Below are 21232 nucleotides of genomic sequence, written 5' to 3' on the forward strand. Positions count from 1 at the left end.
CTCTAATTTCCATTTTATCAAAACAGGAAAAGCTTTGAAATCATGTTTTTAGGAGAAAAGCACAATTATCCTCTATATCTGAGGAACTGCAGAACACATTTCTCTTCCGAGAGCAAGAATAGTTTCATCTGCATGGTGAAGTTCGAGGTTTCTTTAGGCATGTCAGCGTAACATGTAGCTGCCACTTTCATACATTAAAAACCTATTGCTCCTGTTTAAGAGACCATGTATTTCTGCTTTTCCTGTAACTGATGTTGCTGGCTTTACTGAGAGATCCCCACTTTCTGCTCCCTGTTCTGCCAAAGCTGCAAGAACAGAATAATGCAACGCTTCTTGCGTTTAATCCTCCAGGGGACAAAATCAGAGGTGAAGCCTGTTGCTGCTGGCAGGGAATTCCTGCTCCAAAGGGCTGCCGAGGACTCTGTCGGGCCGGTCTCTGGCACAGGCAGCCCCAGCACCTCCGCTGGGGAGGTGTGACCTGATAAGCAGAGAGCGCTCGCTCCTGAAAGTATTTGAAGTTGGTGTTCTGAGAAAGAAACCACTGCACAACCCGAGTATCTCTATACCATGTATTCTGAGGGTATTTTAAGTATTACATTTCCTCTGTGGAAAGTTCCTAGAGAGAGAAAAGTTCTTCTGTGATTGTATATCAGTGTCCTATGATAATTATTAACGATTTTAAATCTTAATGGACAATTCTGTGAAGAAAAACTTGTTTTTATGCTACTTCTGCATTGAACACTTGGCACTAAAAAAAGTTAAACCTTTTATCGTACGCTGTGTAAACGAGCAGCTTCGTGCGCCGGGGAAGCGGAGCAGTGGGGGGACACAAGAAGGGACTGAACTTGCCGGGAGGATTTCTGCCCCGCTAGTGTGGCAATGACGTGGTCAAGAGAACAAACGAGCTAAAACCGTTGGGGGTGAGGGATGGGACCCTGCAAATTCCTGTAACGGACACAAGGCCTCACCTTCCACCCTCCTGCTGTTCCAGGACTAACACGGTCGTTCTCATTGACGCGGAAGGACGGGTCACGTTCACGGAGCGCAACATGGTCGATGCAGACGTCAACCAGTGGAAAACAAGCAGCTATGAATTCAAACTGCACACGTAGCAGCTTCCCCTTGGCATGGGCTGTAATAAAAGCAAGAGAGAACACGCCATTCGGCTCCAGTAAATGCTTTGTGCCAGCCTCCACAAGCTAAAAACAGCAAGGAAAGCAAAACTTAAATAAACTGGCAGCGTACCCTATCGGGCTCGCAAATCCTCTGGATAAAACCAAACAAAGAGACTGTTTTTACATTAAAGTAGCAACTTATAATCAGAAATACATTTTTAAATATCACCTGCCTCCAGGGCAAGGCCGTCTTTGCCCATGACAAAGTCCTTGCTTTGTTGTGGGTGTGCTTGGTTTTGAGGTGGTTGGTTGGTTTTTTTTGTCAAAGATGTTTTAAGCAGGCTCTTAAACATGTTCTCGGTTCCAACAAGGGGAAACATTTGCTGCTTTTATTGTTCTGTCCAAAGTTTTTACCAAACTTTGCTCTCCCTTCAGCGTGAGCTTTTGAGACAGCGCAGCTGGTGCGGGTGTGCGGTGGGTGACGGGGCGTTTGCCTTGCAGCCGTAGGTGCTGCAGTGGCATTCAAACGCTTCGGCGGTGCCACGCTGCAGGGTGCTGCCTGGGGAGGGCAGGGCGGGGATTCCTTACGTTTCTTTTCCTACAGGTAATACAGCAATATAGCTTCTTTCTAAAACGTGATTTGAGAGTAGGCAGGAAATTTAGTTCAGCCTCTGTTCAGTTTTACTGAAAAAATCCTGGGAGTGCACTTGCTGATCTTTGACCCAAATAAAATTATTTGTATTGTGACATCTTGTTTCCTGATAGTCTAATTAGCAATATTGGGTTTTCTTCTTTTCTTCCGCAGCAGGCAGGTAAGGAACAAGGATCCGTTTGCAGACGGAAGCTGAATATGAAGTGTACATATATCAGCAGTTTTGTACGTGTGCAATTTTGGCTTCCTTCCTTTATGGGTGTAATATGGTAAAGCCTGGAGTGAGAGAGAAAGCTCATAGATTTTTAGTAAAAATAGCTATTTGTTGTGAGGTGACATTATTGCAGTCTTACGTTGCTGAAGAAGTTGGGTATTAAGATGCGCTTCATATGTTCTAACACCTGTGAATTAAAAAGCTATTTAAATGCATGCTTTTTTCAATTATTCAGTGCCAGTCTGGCTGACAAGACTCCAGCTAATACCAAGCTATTTTAAACCCCTCACTTACTTTGCCGTTGGTGTTCTGTTTGGACTTACTTTGGATGCTGAATATTAAGTTAGTAATGGATCGCTGTTTTGGGGTTTTTTTTTAATATATATATATATATGAATGTATTCTTTTTACAAGCCTGTGATTATTAATTATTACAAAGGAGCAAGATTTCTGATGCTCATCTGCTCAGCGGGGGTGTTCAGGCACCCGCACATGCGCGTGTCTGCGACGGGGGCAGCAGCAAAGGAGACTTGTCTTTGAGGTGAAGTCCTGGGAAGGGCCATTCCCAGATTTCTAATTAGCAGGAGATGCTAAAGCAGCACTTGATCAATTATTTCCTTTGTATTTGCATATTGAAGCAATTTCTAGGCACCAGGACTGCTTGCACGGCGAGTCGCGGTTGTTGATTGAGCACCGTATAAACGACTTTCTGACCGCCGTGGTCCCGCTGGGTTGTACGTGGCTTCGGAGCGGGAGCCTCCCGGGCTGTCTCTGTGCTGGGAGGAATGGTTATGCCTGTCTTGATTTTGTGGTGACTGTTTAAACCATGTGTTTGCGTGAATAAAAATGTTATCGTTACTTTTAGATGCAAAGAAATAGCCATAGCTGTCTTAAATTTGAATTTGACGAATGCATATTTAAAAACAAAACTCTGCTTCGCCGGCGTGCTCTTACTGAGAGTTCACGCAGCAAACTTTTTTATATTTTAAGAAAAAAATCACCAGTGTCTATTTGTACCAGGCGTTCTCTTTGAAGACATTACCTAAATGGCAAGCAAAATGCTTGTGTGCCATTTCATGCTAAAAGTATTTATAAACCTTGGTTTTTACAGTAGTCCTGTAGTAATGAAAATCTATTCTTATTTTTTACATATAGGCAAAAGAAAAGCAAGTCAGAGCTTAGGTGTAAAAACAGATGATGATAATGTATTTTGCTTTGCTTGAATCAAAACTTTAATTCTAGGATTTGCCTTTTCTGACAATTAAAATAAATAGTGAAGAACCAAAACCTCTGATGTTTTGTTTTTGGGGTTTTTTTTATGTCAGCAGTTCCTAAAGTGAGCTTTTGTTACCTTCTGAAGCTTATGCCAGTTTTGTCACTGTCTCCGTGGGAAGCGGGAGCAGGACCGCGGCTTGTCCGGAGAAACGGCAGCGATTCACAACGCGCAGAACCTTCTGTGAGCAAACTGTAGTTGCGGTGAATGCACTGGAAAAAAATCAACTGTAGCTAAAGTTAACAAAGTATTTTATTTTTATAAAAGTATTTTTAAGAATAAAAGGGGATTTTAAATATCAGTTTTAAAGGATATAAAGGAAAAAAGTGTATACAGGAAACTGTTGCATGGCATTTTACTAAGTTTGCTTATATATAACATCTTTCCAAAGTCATAGATTTGCAAGAGACTTTTGTTTCCTGTCTCCCTTCCATCAAAAGGGTAGTGGAAGGAATGTTCAAATATCTGTAAAAACTCATTTTTTTTTTTATTTTTTTTTGCTTTAAGTTGTTTCATAATTGTCGTTTAGGTGGGCGTGCACAAGTAGAACGGGAATAAAGTCCGTCTGGTGACCAACCTCCCTCAGCATCAACAGATGCTCTTTCTTTGTGTCTTTACTAAATACCAGCTTGAATGATCACATTACGTATTAAAACAGCAACATTTGCATTATTAACTATTTGTCTCAACAGGCAAAACCTTGATTTATTTTATTTTTTTTTTTCTCAGAACATGATAAAAATGCAAATAGCAATATATTGTGGAGGAATTTTTCAGTCTTCCAGCCCTGCTCCATCTATCAAACCCTGTCGGGTTTTTGAACTCCCTTGGTCTGTCTTCCTCTGTTATCTATCAGACATTAAATATAAATGTGCTCTTAAATCCAGTTTTGCTTTTTAAAAATAATGCCTTGCAAGATATTTGCTATCTCTCAGCCGCGACCTCATACTGTTATTTTAACCGCATCTGATTGAGGCTTATTTTTCCTTCTGTACTTAATTTATGCAACGGGTCTTTCATACCAGCAGAAAGGAAAAAATATGTACTGCAAGAATTCTATTTGGGGGGAAAAAAAGAGAAAAATGTACCAGCTTGCACGCAGAGGTGGTCACCTCCCCTTGCAGACTTGGTCTTTCCTGACGCTTTCTTTGGCTCCTTTGGAAAAAGTCCCTCTAGTACAGAGCCGGAGGAGCCCCAGATAATACTTGACCACGTCATTTCCTTCTTTCTCGGCGCTTGCCCTCCGCCGGGCCTGGCGCCAGGCTCTCGCTGCTTGGTGTGGCATTACTCGCGGTTGCTGACGGAGCTGCAGGTGCTGTTGGCGCTGGGCATGGACAACGAGCTGCGGGAGATGAGTAAAGGCCAGTAAAAAAGGCTCTGATGGAAGTCAAAGTCCAGGGCCTGGTGCAAACTGGAGTGGACTGGCCTGGACTGCCCGAGCCCCAGGGCGGGCATCAGTTATCCCCTTGGAAGGAAAAGTTCCCCAGTGCTCCTCTGAGCCTCCAGAGGGCAAAACCCTGGGAAGCCCGACGTGGCAAGCCGGAGCGAGCCCTTGCACTCGGTTAGAGCTACGGCAGCAGTTGCCACTTGGAGTAATGGCCATTGCCTGAAAGTTCAGGCTCTGTCCCTATGATGGATGGTAACCGCCAGGAAAGTTGAATGTCAGCTCTAAATCCTGACTGTAAAATAAATAAATTGTATCTTTACTTTTTTTGTAAACAACGCTGTGAACTAGGAGTCTGAGGATCGCTTTTCAAGATGCATTTTTGCCCAATGCTTCACACGATTAGAAAATTGACCTGAACAAGTGTCATATTTCTTTCAGTTGAAGGTGTTTTAGTTCAGCAAAAATTAACCAACTTGTGAAATGCTTCAATTAAAATGTAACCATTTAGACCAATTAAAATGTAACTGCTGTTTGTCTTTCCTTAATCAGTCTGGAGACACCTGATTTCAGGCCACAGTCAGAAAAAAGGCTAGAACGGGTGTTTTCTGCCCCGGGCGGCACAGGACGGGGCTGGCGCTCACGGAGCAGAGGGGCAGCGTTTCCCAGCAGTTTCACACGGCCGGGCACAGAGGGCCTCTGTCCTGCCAGGGCTCTGCGGGAGTAGCCACAAAGGTGGCCACGGTGAGGACCTCTGGCGCCTGGAAACCTCCTCCCAGCTTTAACCAATTGTCCCCTGCCGTGCAGGTCCCAGCAGCGGGCGCCAGCCCTGTCCCCCTGCCCGGGCACTCTTCAGTCCAGCCCCTGCTTCCCAGCCTGCGTCTTCTCTGCCGCCTTGTCTTTGCTTCCCTTCTCTCTCCCGTCCTTGCTCTCATCCGCACCAAAGGAACGACCTCACTAAAGAATATTTTGACACCGTCATGACGGTACCAGCAACTTTTTGCTCTGACCGTGTGTCCTACTCTTTCCACCTGCCCCTTGTTGCTTTCTCCAAACTATAGAAATTAAAAGTATCTCTGCCGCTCCCAGCTCCATGGAGTCATGCTCTCGATTGTCTGGTCTCAAAATCCCGTGTATTTCAAAATCCTGGTGTTGTTCAAGAGTAGAGATACCTGCTCTTGCCCATGGCTGTATATGGATGACTTCTGAAGTAGCACCAACCACAAACGAACAAAAGTTTAGTTTTATTTTTCCTATTTTATAACCTTAGGTAGTGAAAGACACCGAGCTGTGGGGTGCGTCAACATGCTGGAGGGAAGGGATGTCATCCAGAGGGACCTGGACAGGCTGGAGAGGTGGGCCTGTGCCAGCCTCATGAAGTTCAACCAGGCCAAGTGCAGGGCCCTGCACCTGGGTCGGGTCAAGCCCAAGCACAAATCCAGGCTGGGTGGAGAATGGCTGGAGAGCAGCCCTGAGGAGGAGGACTTGGGGGTGTTGGTTGATGAGAAGCTCCACGTGACCTGGTAATATGCGCTGGCCCACGCTGCCCAGAGAAGCTGTGGCTGCCCCATCCCTGGAGGGGTTCAAGGCCAGGTTGGACAGGGCTTGGAGCAACCTGGGCTGGTGGGAGGTGTCCCTGCCCAGGGCAGGGGATGGCTCTGGGTGGGCTTTAAGGTCTCTTCAGCCCAGACCATTCCGTGATTCTGTGATTCTATGAAAGGTAGTTCTTGCACAGACGCCTCTTCTGAGAAATAGATCTGCTGCTCCACTCGTGCCTGGCATGACAGTAACACATTCCAGAAATGTTTAACAGTCTTGTTACTCAAAAATGCTGTATTTTTAAAAAAATGTAGTTCAAAAATACACTGAAAGAAACTTTTACTACTTATTTTGAAAATGGACGTGTTCTTCTTTGCCGCAACCATCAGCAGTGCTGTGACCCGTACAAAACCAAAAGAAAAGAGATGGCTTGATTATGATTTTTGAGAACAAACTTCACCAGTCGACCCAGCGCCTGTGAAAGGCAATATCACATGAGGAGTGTTGCCCTGTTCCGTACCAGGTTGGCTAAACAGACCCAGTACCACGTCTGCGTCTCTTCCGATATGCTCTGTGGAGACACCCAAGAACATGCTGCAGAGAATGTTCTGCCGTGGACTACATCCCCACATCCAGACTGGGCTGCTGCTGTAGGAACTCCTCACCACGCTCCCACCTCAGCAGAGCGCAGGTGCAGAACCCGACAAGATGCACCAGCAGCATCTGTGAGAACTGAACAAACTGGACTGGAGGATTACTTGTGCTTTGCAACTGGAAGACAACAAACAAGCCCCGAAGAAAACCAGTCCAGAATAAATAGTTCACAAAACAATGCCCAAAAGTCAGTTGCATAATAAGCCACTTAGCAAGTACTAGAAGCTTTCTTCCTAATCCATCTGTCACATGTTTTTATAGCTGAAAATAATTAACTGCTCGCTATTGCTCAACAAGTAGGGGTCTATCTGAAATCACTTAATAACAGAAACAACGGGAGCACCAAGGCAAGGTACTGAGAATTTCAGCTGGTGTCTGAAAACAGAACTTAATCGTATTAATTTCTGTGTCAGGGAGCCCAAATTCAGGGGCAAAGAAAGGCAGGCTTCAGAGATGGAAGTTACTGTTTGGGTGGAGGAGAAATACAGAAGAAATTCAGAAGAAATCTGCTACAGCATTGCATGGTGGTGTTTGATGATAAGAGGATAAGGCGTCGTTCGGTCACTCTCTAATACGGATTCTAAAATATGTATGCATTACTTTGCACTAAAAACTGAAAACAGATTATCAAACTTTTGTTGGGATTTATCACATGAAGTGTATCTTTTCAAGGTGAACCAAAGAGTAATATCTTGTCCCCAAGCCCACCTCTCTCTCCGTGTCCCTGCAGGAGAACATAACCACTGCTGCATTTCCCCAGCATACCATACCCCTTTCTTTTGCTACAACACGGTGGATTTGATCTCTTCAGGGCCTTTATAAAAACCCGCACGAGTCTGAGCTTTGAAGTTCCGTTTCTTGAACTCCTCGGAGATTTCCAGGAAGGACTTTCCCTTTGTCTCAGGAAGGAAAAACCCAACGTAGAGAGCGGTGCAGACGCAGACCACGAGGAATGGGACGTAGCAGAAATGCGCTAGGCTTTTCTGAGGAGGAGGAAAAAGACAAGACAGCGTTGGTGACATTCTGTACGCTGACAAATCGGCCACTCCTCCCTGTTTCTGCATGGACTAACTTCAGCCAGGGAGCACTTCTGTGAGCCCTGGTGAGGGCCTCCCGTGCCTGGATGCAGCAGCTCCCCAGTGTAGTTTGGGAGATTTGACACAGCAAGGAGAGTATCTCAAAATGTCTTTTTCTGTCTTTCTCACTCTATGTAATTGTACAGAACGGGGAGCCACAGCAGGAAATGAGACAGGATCGGATATTGTGGAGTTCTGCTCCCTTTTGCTTCAGGAATCACCTTAGGAAATGGTGCTAGGGTCTGGCCAAGGAGAATTACATCTCATCTCTAGTCCCAGCTGCTCTCAGCTGAGGACAGAGGAGGAATATCACTCATCCATGCCCCAAATTAATCTGCTTCCAGCCTCATATCGGGAATCACTACAGGGAACATGGAGGAAGTTTGGTTTAGAGGAGTTCTGGCCACCTTCCTCATAAAGATACTTTTCACGTCAGGGCTGCGTGTCTGCAGCTTGCGCTGTTCCAGCCCCTGGCTCTCTTCGTGGTCACTATCAGAACCTCTTTCTCGTGTAAACCACGGCAGAGCTGCAGGTGATGGCTTTGCCTTGGGAACCCACCACAATGAAGGGAAAGGCCGTTCCGACCAGAAATAGGTTGAACCAGAGCAGAGAGCCACAGATCATGTAAGCAGCTGGCCGGGACATCTGATCAAACACCTCTGTGGGCAGAACTCCTGTTACACCGGCTGGAAAAAGAGACGGTAAGGAAGTTAATAATATTGTTGATACTATATTAAAAACAAAAGAACACATACTAACAAGCAAAGCCAACATGAAGCATATGAGAACAGTAAATTATTATTCAGTAAATTCTTCTCACTAGCCAATGATGCCAGAACAAGTGGTAATAGAGATTAACTGCACCGGGGAAGTTTTAGGTTAAATATTAAGGACTGGCTAATTATTCAAACTCTCCCATCTCGGAATGAACTGCTGGGAAAGGTTTGGTAATCCACATCATTCTCACTAGGATCCGACTGTGAGAATGGCTTATTATTAATTCAACCCTATGACACTGTCGGGACTGGGACAAGAAATCACTGCCAATTCGTGTGGCATGTGACCCTGGCAGCTTGGCTCATGTCTTACCTGCCCTCCTTCAAACTCCTGTGAGCAAACAGAGCCTCACACCTACTCACACACCGAGAAACCTCCACACACACACAGCCTGCGTGCTGCCCCCGCAACCACAGAAACTAGAGGGTTCTGCCAAGAAAACGCACGTCAGCAAGCTAACGAGTAGATGCGGAAATTGTGCTTCCAGGTATCTGCAAGTAAATAGTTGGACGGCATCGCCATCAACCTCCAGCACTGAGGGGAAGCATTAGAAATGCTGGTCTACAGCCCTAACGGGTAGAGCAGAAAGTGAAAACCTTGTTGTCTATTTAAGACAGGAATCACCTCCAAGTGCCATCACAAGATGGCTGTAAGGAGAAATGACCCAGAGAAGGGCACAGACCGTCCCTGCACAACGCTGACTCACCCGGGGCATGCCAGCCCCCGCAGACAGCTGAACACTGCTGGCAGGAATTCCCTCATGGCTTTGGCTGTGCTCTGGCTAAAGAGGGTCTGGGAGTTTCTGTAAGCTGCTCGCACACATCTCCAAGCCCTGGCGGCACGCAAAATTTTCAGTGAAAACACTCGGGGAACTGACCTGGTCCGATTCCAAAGCTCAGGATGTAGGCGAAAATGCAGGCCATGCTGAGATACGGCATCCAGCTAATCTGAGTCTACAGTCACAAAGACCAACGGAAAACCAGTGAGGGCACTTACGCTTATTTGCCACCAGTAAAGACCCCACTCATATAAAAGGCAAAGCCCAGCTCCATTCCACTCAAATAATTAAATCAGATTTGTTACCTGCTGGCTCAGAGCGACCATGAAGATGATGGCCCATCCTGCCATGAAGATATATCCCCCCAGGAGCAGCGGCCTCCGACCAGCGTAGTCTATAATCATGTTCTACACAAAGTAACACAGTGAAATAAAGCAAGATCTTTAACTTGTGTTTATACTTCCCGCCTGCTCCCTCTTCCCATTTCAATACTCTGCGCCTAGCTCACTCTACAGCTACTTTAAGGATGTTGTCCGCTTCTTAGCAAAAAAAAAAAAAGAAAAGTCATTCAAAGGGAAGGGTCTGCTGGCAGGAGTCAGGCAAGAAGCGTGTTCAGGGGAGATGAGAACATCCCAGCTGCAGCCTAAACCTTGCCGCTATCCATACTGGCATGAAGCAAGCAAGTAACACTTTGTAGAGTTTTCAGACAGTGATGACAATGCAGCGTCTGACAAAATACTTCTGCATGAACCTGTCTGGACGTGGGTGCCGAGAGACGGCCTGGCTGCTGCGCAGAAAGGGCTTCCCGGGCATGAAAGGCAATGTAAATCCTAAATTTGTAATTAACAGCCTCCTCACTGCCTACAGTCTGCATGTCAGCTGAGTGCATTAAGAGTCTCACACAGGTGACAGAGGTGATCAGCTCACAGCTCCCCGTGCCGATTACAACATACGGGATTTTGTCCTGAGGAATTCCAGCCTCTTGGAACACATAAGCTGCATAGAAATACATCTGTGGAAAGAAGAGAGGAGAAAGCAGTAAGGGAAAATGTCTGAAAATACATCCCATTGTTTTTCCTGAAGGACCCCGCAGAGGATGGCTAATGTGCTGTCATACAGGCTATTTTGACAGCATCTCTCTGAATCCTGCCATAATGCACAGCCGTACTTTGGGAACCGAGCACCTGAGGTCTGAAGGTCTCCACAGGCAGAGCAGACCACTATTTGTTGCTCTCCTGCAGCAGGAATGTTAAACCCAAGATCCTGCACCTGTGTCCCGCGATACAGCGCTGCCGCTGAGTGCGGTGGCTGCGGGGCTGCTCACCGAATCGTTCCCGCAGAGCTGCATGGCGCTGCTCAGCACAACGATGCTCACCACCTGCCACCGCAAAGCTGGATTTCTGAAGAGCTCCCAAGGGTTCTTCGCTCTCTGACCTTTAACGGCAGCCTGCTCAGCCAGCATCTCCTCCAGCTCCGCACTGAGGTCACTGTTGCCTCTGAGCTTCCGCAGGGCTGCAAGGACAAGGGAGCCTCTTATCCCCGAACTTTACCTGTGGTTTGCCTGCTCCGCGGGGTGAAGAATCGAGCAGCGAGTGATGGCTGCAGAAAGCCGTAGGACAGACTCTGTGATCATGGTGTTACCTTCACAGAGGTGGCCAGTTGCGGTGCAGCCACTTGAAGGATTTGGGGGGAAGGGAGTGCAAGTCCCCCACTGTTGTTTGACAAGAGAATACTTCCAACCAGTGCCATTCCAGCAGCCGTACTTCTGACTCAGATCTCAAGTGCCTGCCCTGGGAAATGCAGGCAATTAAGATGTTATGGGTACCCAGTACATATTTCCCAGAAACTAATTCCAGCCGCTCTGTATACGGGGATTTGTATGCTACAAATCTAAGCAAATCCCTTAATATGAATTGGCTTCAGATTTGGTCATGAGATCTTCGACCAGAATTTGTTTCACTTCACAGTTACCAAACATATTTGCCGTTGTGAACACGACCCACCTTTTGACCCTGCCACTGTAGTAAAAGTCTTTTGTAGGAAGATGTCTTTCAATTACCTCAATAGATGAAAAATATTTAAGATGACAGAATGTTCTTTAGTTTGGAAAGAGGAAGTGATCGTATTTGGAACTTGATATGACACTTCCTACATGTCAAAGTTGTGGCACCACTCTCTAAAGGTTGGGCCCAAGCTTGTGCACAAAAGCAGGATGCAAAAAAGCGTACATTCATCTGTGTGCAGAATTATGGTGGTTGTTCAAACACATACCCAACCACCACCTGGGCACTGTTTAGTGGTGCAGCAGCTAACACAATCACAAACATATTTTGTACAGACCAAATATGGTCCTCTGGTTTAGAAAAACTTTATCCATGGGACCAGTGACATAGCCACGGTATTGGGCTTAAAGCTTTTATGTTCAGCTGAGGAGGCTGGCAGAGCCACCAAATAGGATATTTGTGTTGGAAAGAAGTCTGCTTTGGACCAAACACGCTGGACTGTACGTTAAAAATATGCAATCAATCGTCTCACTGTTTATCTTCCCAGTCAGTAGATCTCACGTGCTCAGTGAGCGGCTGACAGTCACCCTAAACTCACCAGAGATGCAGGATTCTTTATCTCCACGGTCAATCAAGAGGTATCTGGGACTTTCAGGGAACCAAGGCAGAGCCGTGAGCTGGATGAGGGCAGGCACCGCATTGCTAGCTAAAAGGAACGGCCAGCTCTCCTCCCCTCCTAGCAGCTCCCTGGAGAAAAAAAACAAGAAAATATAATTTGCTCAAAAAAAACCAAAAAACCATAATTTGCTCAGTACATTTTACAACTTGGCAAGAGCCCAGCACCCTCTGCTGCATGTGGGCACCAGAAAAGAAAGAAAAGAAAAAGAAAAAAAAAAGGAGAAGAAAGATTTAATAAGTATAAGCTGGGCTTCTTGCTCTACATACCTGAGTCCAACAACCTGCCCCAGCACCAACCCCAGGGCTGTAAACGATGCAGAGGTCAAGGCCACAGCTCCTCTGAGCTTCTTTGGGGCACTTTCCGCCAGATACATGGGCTGAATGTTCATGCTGACACCTGGGCAAGGCAGACAAACACTGACCTCAGCTTGTAGGCAGAGGAGACGAGGACAAACGCAGTCAGCCACCTCTCGGGCTGCCAGCTGGACTCTTCTGGTGCAGGCCATGAGATGACTGATCTACCAGTGCTTATTATTTACCTAAACCTTCAATTTCACTCTTACTCATTGTATAAGCTCCTTAACATATATTTCCATACTCCTAAGTAGCAGTGGATAACAAAACTGAAACCTGCCAGAGCCTCAGTCCTACGGTCTTTTCAGCACCAAATCTGAGGTTATAAGTGATGCTTCCCTCTAGTCCCCCATTTTGGGGGGAAGATCATATTTTTAGTCACTGTATCAATCATTATTTCCTTGGATGAAATTCTATAAAAGCTTTAATGTTGGTGCTTGTGCTGGTGAGTGACTGATAACGTTCTTACAAGCACGTAGGGATTGATTTTCAGCTCAGTTTCTCCCAGGTCTCCCCTCCCTGGGGGCAGAGTGCACACAGACACTCTCGTGTCTATTACACAAAAAAACCCCGCCTGTGTATGCTTTAAAAAAAAGTCCTTAGAAGCAAAATATAAAATCTGTATATACAACTTCCTCATTCACGTACCTATCTGTGGACAGACCAGAGGATTAACTGCTTTAAGGTCTTAGATCATTCCTATTTAAATATCTTCTAATTGATACTTGTTATCATGTTATCGTGATATCTAATTGACATGACATCTAATTATCATGACATGTAATCATGTTATCACGTCCTGTTTCTGATGTTGCCTTACCTGCATTCACGCCAGTAAAAAATCTGCTGAGCATAATCATTTCAAAGGATTTTGCCATTCGGCTGAATCCCGACAAGACTGCGGCAATGATCACAAAGACGTTGTTGAGCAGCAGGGACATCTTCCTTCAGAAAGAAAAGACACGGTTGTGAGCACATGTGTGTCCAGTTTAGTTATCAGATAAAACTTTTCACATGGCAGATCCAACCTGCCATGCCTGGAAGCTCAGGTGGGCTGCTCAGCTCCACCACAGAAGCTCCTGGTCACCCCGAGCCCTACATGAGGTGTCTGCATCCAGACGGCAGAGCAGGAATTTTGGTGTCTTGTGAAAGCAGGAACCAGCAGTGACAGGGCATCTGCGTGGCTGGTACAGGCAGGGTCATCTCCAGGTGCCAGCGTGACCACAGGGTGTCCCTGCAGTGCTGCCTCTGGGCACTGTGAGCTCCTCACCCAGACGCACGGCTCTTACACTCACACACAGTTTTCCATTTGAATGGAGAGGAGTATTCAATAAGTCATGTGCATTTTGGTCTGAAAATGCTAATTTTTTGAAACGGGCATTTTTCATGTAATAGTACGATCTGTATAAAACTTTTGTCCGAAAGTTTTCCTGTGTCCCAGCAGAAATTCCTGGCCAAAACCAGGAAAAAAGAGAGCTCTATGGACCCATAATAGCCAGAAATTCTCCCTAGTCCCAGCTCACTGCCCTACCCACTCTTCAGCAGTCAGTCTTTTTTTCTCTTATTCATGATGGGTATGATTTTATTCTAAAGCAGTATAAGAGGAAATCTCTAAACTTTTCATTGGATAAGGACACCATATCCTTTCCAGATCTTCGCAACCATGAAATATATGAGCGACAGGAGACAATCCTCCAGCCCCATCCCAAACCATAGTGGTGCCTGCTTCATCACAGAAGGGGAACAAACCAAAGTGACAGCACAGCCAGGAAAATTTTGGGGTCAAGAGAGAGGGAGGCAAAATCTATCTTCCTATTAGTTTATGTTAGTAACGCTAACTTTTTTTCTGAAGACAACTGGGGATAGAGCTGTGTATGAAAGATATGTGAGGACAGACAGACATTTTTCAGAGACTTAAGCACAGGGAAAAAAAGCAACTGCGAAGATTTAACAAATACCTCCTGAAATATTTCTGTCAAAAAGGTGGCTACGGATACACAGCCTGTGGGACATGAGGACCTGGGATGCAAAAACTGCTCTTTGCAAGCACCCTCTGTTTTTTCAGTGTCATTCCTATCAATTCCCAGAGTTAATTTTGAATAAAAATCCTTGGTCTGTTCCATCATGATTTCCTGTTTAAAAGGATGGCAGAAAACCAGGCACAAAAATGGTGGTGATTATGTAGGTGGTTACTGTGAATACGGAGTTGAGCTGAAATCCTTGTAGCACTTCAGCTGGGTCAGAATATGATGAGAAGGCAATATGGGGAAAAGAGCTGCTCCCCGCTGGGTTTTGAGACATGAAATACTGCCATATCTGGTAGTTTCTCCCTGCCAGCTCAAAATGTTAATGGCAGACTGATCTGTGACAGAAAACATATTCTTGTGACTCTTAACTACAGTGGGTATTGTGCTGTAGGGCTCATAATTTCTCTCGGACTAATGGAAGCTGCAAAGCTTAAATTAAAATCCAGCAGCCTCTTACCTGCCCAACATGATGGCCATGGGACCAGCAACAAGAGCCCCGGTGAGCCCTCCCAGCGGGTACGCGGAGACGGTGAGCGACCACAGCAGCAGTATCACGTTGCTCTCAAGGGGGACGCCGGTGCGCTCCAGCCAGGTCTCGTTCATGAAGGCCTGGATGTACTGAGAGGGAAGGACGGTGCTGCGTAACCATGACATGGAGATGATGGACACTGAGAAATACGAAGGCTTTCTTATCAATCTGTCTGCTTATTCTGTGTTCATGCCTCCAAACCTTTGGTTGAAAATGGCCTCCAGTTCTTAGATGTGTTTTTAACAGAGGGTTAAGAGTGTAAAACTGCAGCTGGTGAAAAGTTCTGCTTGGTTTGTAACTCTATGTGGTTATCTTGGGTAATTTAAAAATGTATTTCATGGGGCCAACTTTGAATTTAAGGGCAAAAGGATGCAGGTTGGAAAATTTTAGAGTTAGATTTGCTAAAGGAGTTGAAACAAGGCTTTTGAATAAATTCTTGTGACACTAGGTGCTGCTCAAGGGTGGCTCTTGGCAACAAAGTCCTGTACCTCAGATGTGAATTATGCAGAGGGAACAACACAGCCTTCCCTTCCAGCCCTCAGTGTTAGCAGACCGCGTATTTCCAGCATCAGACCCCTGTTTACGGCCCGGCGGGGGACACGGAGGCAGGGTCTGTCCGAGGAGCAGGCTCTCAGACCAGCAGTACTTACGGAAGTTGGAGCATTGATGATGGAAATGTTGTAGCCATATTGGAAAGTGCCTCCAATCCCAGCGGCACATATTGTCAGGATCAGGACCTTGCTCTGAAGCTGAAAAAGACAGATAGAAAATGCAGAATAAAATAGCCCAACAGACATTTGGTCCATTCACACTTTGAGTGGTGTGAAGATTAGAATAGGCTACAAATCTTATCGTAAAATGGGAGGTGCCAAAGACAGAACACCACCCCACCCCAATTTTTAAACTGTCTCCCTCTACTGCAGAATAGTATTAATAATTCATTGCCATTCACAAAGAATTTGGGATTGCTTTGGAGCAAAGGCCCGCAAATGTCTTTGGTTTAATATTTAATGTGTGTGCTTACAAAAAGTCAGTGCAAAACCAGTAAATACTGGTAGAGATTGGTGTTATAGCTTCAATTAATGCAATTCATTACAAAAACCTGTACTCGCATGACGAATTATTCAAGGAGCATTGCCAAAGTTTAATTGCTGCCTCATTTCTAGCTGAGTTCTATCGGACGGAGCTTCCCTGTGGTGTGGGGGATCTTCTCATGGCCATTTATATCCAGTGCATTTCTGATTCATTGGCGTGCTATTTCTCCTACCTTGTCATGGTAATGACACATATTTTAATTACAAATAGTGTGCCCTTCCTACGCTGCTTCACATGTTGTACAGAGCAGACGATGTCTCTCTGATGAACTTATTACACAGTTGTTCTCACGTGTTCTTGTGTTTAGCAGTCTACAATTGCATATTCAGCCAGAGTATTTTCTAACTCTTCAGTATTATGATACAGCTGAAATACGTGTCCGACAGTGGGTCCTATACCATGTTCTGGTCTCCTGGAGGTCACTTCTTCATCAGTATTGCCTATTGCTTATATTGGCATCTAACACGGCTGCGATGCCTTCGGAAACACGAGCAGGTGAATGGGGCTACTCCATGGGGCAGCATCCCGGGATGAGGGTGTTGCTGTAAAAGTGAGGTCTTTTGCCTTTCTGCAGGGTGTAGAACAAGCTGCCCTGGCTGACACAGGATGGCAGCTGAGAGCTCGCTGACAGGCTTGCAAGCGAAATACATGCATCTTTTTTCCCCTTGCAGGAGGACCCCCTGAATGCTACAGTATAAATGAGTGTCCCACATCAGAACACCCCAGGGGCTGGCTGTGGAGAGCCAGGGACACTGAGCAGAAAGCGTCTAAACAGTTTTGTTAATCTTTCCTCCTCTGACACATTTGTAAGCCTCAGGCCACTATTGCCTGGACACTTTCCTGTGTGACTCTGCCTTCAAATTGACCTACAGGTTCTGCAGAGAAGCAGAGCTGCGTGTGAGCCGCATCATGTCTCCGTGTTCATCCCACCAGCAGTGAACATCCCCTCCTCCTTGCAGCCACACCACCCTGTTGGTTGGGCTCCCTCTGTGTCACCCTCCATCCTTCCCAGTTCACAGCTATTTTGTGCCTATGCCTTTGGTTTCCCCATCTGGACGTGAGATCCTGTGACTGGCAAGCTGTGCCCTGATGGTGTCCTTGGACTGGAAGCACTGTCCCATGTCTCAAGACCACTCTGAGCTTGCTGGGGGGCCCTGGTCTTTAGCCGGACACCTCCTGCACAACGTTCTGGGTGGCCCGGGGCCAGGATGGCCTCTGCCAGCCCCCTGCTTGCAAAATCCTGCCAGTGGGACAGCTCAGCGGGTGACATGAAGAGCCCATGCTCAGGCTTGGCTGATCACCAGTTAGCACAGGGCATCTCGGGCTAGTTTGTGTTTTGCTACATTAGTATGACCCCACTGACTCTGAGAAGAACTTAGATAAGCCAGCGCTGGGGAGCTCTTTCTGCCCTACCTGCTTATTTTCTTCTTACAAGCCACCTACCAAAGAAAAGGAAAATTTTGCCCAGTCTCCCAATAGCTCTACAATCACAAATTCAAATAATCTAGTATTTTTCCTTTCCTCAAAGCCTTTTCTTGTAAATAACTTCCATACCAGCCTGAGACAGGACGTTCTCCCAGGACAGAACTGAAGCCAGACCGTTCCAACCCTGCAGCAAGAAGAGGCTGAGCTCTCCCCTGTCCCAGTCAGAAGCAGGTACATCTCGCTTGCACTTTCCTTGGCTACACCAATTCCCCGTCTTGTTACTGAGACCCGAGCTAAGGACTGCACACCCGATATCTCTGCTCTCCCCAGTTATTCCAGTTCTACAAGTGACAGAGATTTCCTCTCCCTATAATAGCATGTTTACTGTTTTTTAATCACAGTGCCTAGGGATGTCCCACCCCTCCTGCCCATTTCCCTGCTTTCATGATAGAGCACATCCCTTGTCAGGTCCTGTATCACAGAGCTCTTTCATGGCCACGGGCAAGGGAAAACGGTTTGTGCCTCCCTTCAGGAGCCACCAAACAGTTCTGCGCTCAGAGCTGAGCTGTATTTACAGGGTGATTTTCTCAAACCTTCCTTAACGCCCGGGTTCCGCACTACTGTCCCAGCCGCTCTGGTGGCATGAAGCTGCCAGGAGAGCCACTAGTCTGTCAGCTTTATCCCAAGGACTGTGATGAGTTGGACAAATAATTCTACAAGAACCTGATAGTACTTATGCAGCCTTATAAAAATCAAAATTAAAAAAAATGATCTGTCAACAAGAATAGTAAAATAGATGTTTTTTACCAGTCTCTGCAGCTTGTTCATCCTCTTTGGTAGGTTTTCCTCTGTCTGCCAAAGCCTCTGGTACTCTCAGCAGTGTTCTAAAGGATTATTTAAATCTCCAGCATAGGAATGTGTATTTAGTCACCCATTACATTAGGATAAGACACTTGACTTGGCAGGTGTTTTGCCAGCTGATTTACATTCTCAAAACGGGGCTGTACATTCATTAGCAAGACAGTTCAATTAATTTTGTTGAAAGTACAGGACAGTTTGGGGAAATGATTCTGCAAGATCCAGAGCTCTCTAAATCCTCTTGAAGACCAGCATGGTTTACGGCATAAATTCCTTCACCAAGCGTCTGGCACGAGTAGCGCTTGTCTGATTAAGTGTGATCAAAGCAGGAGTAAACTACAGCTTTTCTTCTGACTGTACTTGTCCTGGAACCCAATCGAGGATCTGAAAGACAAACCAGACTATTTCGCTTGGTCCTGTCAGTGACAGGAATGAATGAAGCCCAAACTGTTCAAATCCCTCATTACGCCAAGCCCTTTCGCCGTACTCCTGTCTGTGGCCTGGTGACACACAGGCAATCCAGCTGTTGCTGACAGGGGACTGTACTCCAATTCTGGTGACACATGGGCAATCCAGCTGTTGCTGACAGGAGACCGTTCACTGGTGCACAGGAGGCTGCAGTCCCGTTCCCTCTCCATAGGCTGGCGTAGAGCAAGCAGCAAGACTTACAGCACTCGATTTTGTCAACAAGCAATCATCTCTGGCTTTCAGTTCACAGGAGGCAGAGGGCTTTACTTTTACAGATGCCGTGTGGTTTTTTTGTTTCTATAGTGCATAATACACAATACGTATTACATTTTATATTATGGTTGGAACTAGGTGACCTTTAAGGCCCCTTCCAACCCAAACCATTCTATGATTCTATGCTATCAAAGTGCATATTACAGAATATATAATATATCTACATAATATGTAGCGTTGCAGGTAAACCTAGTGCTGAGGTGAGCATGGGAGAGCAGGCTGCTGGGGGAAAAATGTTCTCAGCTCATTTTGAGCTGTCACACGCTCTCACACAGCATTATCCTGCTGTTTTTTAAGCCTTGTTCTCCCCACAGCCTCAGAGGATGGAGAGAAGAGCCCTTCTGAGCGCAACGGGGGCTGATTAAACCAAGGACTGTAACTGGGTTTGTGTTCAGGAGGTACTGATCGAGGAATCAACTGAGCTTCACCACAGCTGTTCACAGAGGCATGGTGGAGGAGCCTTCGTACGATGGATTTATGTCACGCCCTGGGAGTACAAAATTGAAACTCAGTTATTTTTTAATACCTTGGTTAAAAATTAAATAACTCTATGCAGCAGAAGGCCCTCCTCTACCCCCGAGAGCTCCAGCTAAATTCTAATGAGTCAAAAAGGTTTCACCCCACTGTAATAGTGGCTTCTTCAGTGACTTTTCATCTTTGTCTTTTGGCTTATCTTTCACTAGTATGTGAGTTTTACACTCTCCCCTTGTTAACTACGCACCATTTACTCAGGACAGAGTAGCTGACAGGCCTTGTGTAATGGGTTTGGCTCAAGTGGAAGGTGCTTCTTGTTCCAGAAATGGTTCACTTTCCCATGTCCGCTGCGGCAGACAGCAGGGCAGCAGTAACAGCACGACAGGCTTGCTGCTTTCTGTCAGATGGAAAGGCACTGCCCGGCAGTGAGAAATGGTTTATACCCACAAATCCTGGAGACAGGGCCTAACAGAGACGGAGGCATATCACATTGCCAGCAATAATAGCAAAGCTGCTGTTTCACAAAATATCTGGTCTTTAGGAGTTAATCATGGTATTTTAATATCCTTTCATCCCGCAGAGTGCAATTTGTGAGGGGCCTGACAGATTTCAAAGTATTCAAAATAAGTGAAACTTTTTTTAAAAATTGCTTTGTCCCTATTCAGGTTTTACTACACCTGAATGGAAATATAAACCTGTTCTGCATCGCAGAAGTATTCTCTTACAAATGTGTAAGTAGGGATGTGGTGCTGCATCAGCTGCAGCCACTAAGTGGCAGAAGAAGTACAGAATTTCCTACATTAGGCTCCAAATCAAACATGCCAGCAGTTAGCCGCCTCTGGCGTGTAGCGGGGTCAGAGGGCTACTTCTAACAGCCTCCCAAATGATAATGTGTTCACAGGGGAAATAGGCGTTAACTGTATGTATCTGTAGAAGTTAACAGCGACTGATGCATGGTTTAGGCAGAGCGTATCAAGAACAGTAATACCTTCAAAAAGGAAAGCTCTAGTTTCTTCCTGCTCTCTAGTCTGAATGAGACCAGGTTTGGCTAGATCTCTTCTAGGAAGAAAAACACGTATTCTGTTCTTGGGAAGAGCCTTCCCTTTTTTCCTGCACTTTATAAGCAGGGACCACCTAGTGCAGGCCTTCGTCCCCTCAGGTGATGGTGTACAGGAGTTTCAGCCTGCAGCTACCAGGTGGAGTGTCCCTGGTTGTTCTAGTCACTGAGATGTGTCATGGGAGCCTTTGAGGGATTTTTCCATTTCCAGCTCCTTAGACAGAGGCCAACATGTCAAAGCACGTCTCTAGTTCCACAGGAGGCAAAGGAATGCAGCTCACCCAGGCAGTCTGGTCTCCATCCGCTCCCTGGGCCTGAGCACCATGAATCTGATCCATCTGTCTCATTTCTGTTGCCGTCAAACATAGAAATATATCTATCAATGACGTGGTCAAGGACTGCCTGCTTAGACCATTGCACTGTCTTATTTTTGCAAGACAAATATATGCACATTCTTCTATTTAACAGAAGATAACGGCAGTATTTGCCACAGTCCAAAGGAAATCCTGGAGGCACTGGACATCATGCA

General features: G+C 46.0%; 2 protein-coding genes across 6 annotated transcripts in view; one reads left to right on the plus strand and one right to left on the minus strand.

The window, feature by feature from the left end:
* Positions 1 to 1862, plus strand: part of TANGO2 (transport and golgi organization 2 homolog) — a 30622-nt gene extending 28760 nt beyond the window's left edge. For both annotated transcript variants that reach the window (XM_063351431.1, XM_063351432.1), the window contains one exon: positions 992 to 1862. In XM_063351431.1, coding sequence (XP_063207501.1) covers positions 992 to 1112 — 121 coding nt within the window. In that variant the 3' untranslated portion in view covers positions 1113 to 1862. The remainder of the gene's footprint in view (positions 1 to 991) is intronic.
* SLC2A11 (solute carrier family 2 member 11) overlaps positions 998 to 21232 on the minus strand; it is a 28280-nt gene continuing 8045 nt past the window's right edge. The window contains exons 2-16 of one of the 4 annotated variants that reach the window (XR_010073194.1): positions 18381 to 19659; positions 15704 to 15802; positions 14982 to 15142; positions 13318 to 13442; positions 12411 to 12540; positions 12064 to 12212; positions 10787 to 10974; positions 10364 to 10474; positions 9768 to 9869; positions 9562 to 9637; positions 8466 to 8593; positions 7602 to 7814; positions 4343 to 4933; positions 3333 to 3466; positions 998 to 1132 (exon numbers count right to left, since the gene is read on the minus strand). Coding sequence is in view for 3 of the 4 variants with exons in the window: in XM_063351429.1 (XP_063207499.1) it covers positions 7614 to 7814; positions 8466 to 8593; positions 9562 to 9637; positions 9768 to 9869; positions 10364 to 10474; positions 10787 to 10974; positions 12064 to 12212; positions 12411 to 12540; positions 13318 to 13442; positions 14982 to 15142; positions 15704 to 15802; positions 18381 to 18401 (1491 nt within the window). In the remaining variant the exon portion in view is untranslated. Of the gene's footprint in view, positions 1133 to 3332; positions 3467 to 4342; positions 4934 to 5863; positions 7815 to 8465; positions 8594 to 9561; positions 9638 to 9767; positions 9870 to 10363; positions 10475 to 10786; positions 10975 to 12063; positions 12213 to 12410; positions 12541 to 13317; positions 13443 to 14981; positions 15143 to 15703; positions 15803 to 18380; positions 19660 to 19893; positions 20120 to 21232 lie in introns of those variants that run through there. The other 3 variants (XM_063351429.1, XM_063351428.1, XM_063351427.1) reach the window with 3 other exon arrangements.

This window comes from Chroicocephalus ridibundus, chromosome 13 (assembly GCF_963924245.1).
Source record: "Chroicocephalus ridibundus chromosome 13, bChrRid1.1, whole genome shotgun sequence".
Classification (NCBI taxonomy): Eukaryota; Metazoa; Chordata; class Aves; order Charadriiformes; family Laridae; genus Chroicocephalus; species Chroicocephalus ridibundus.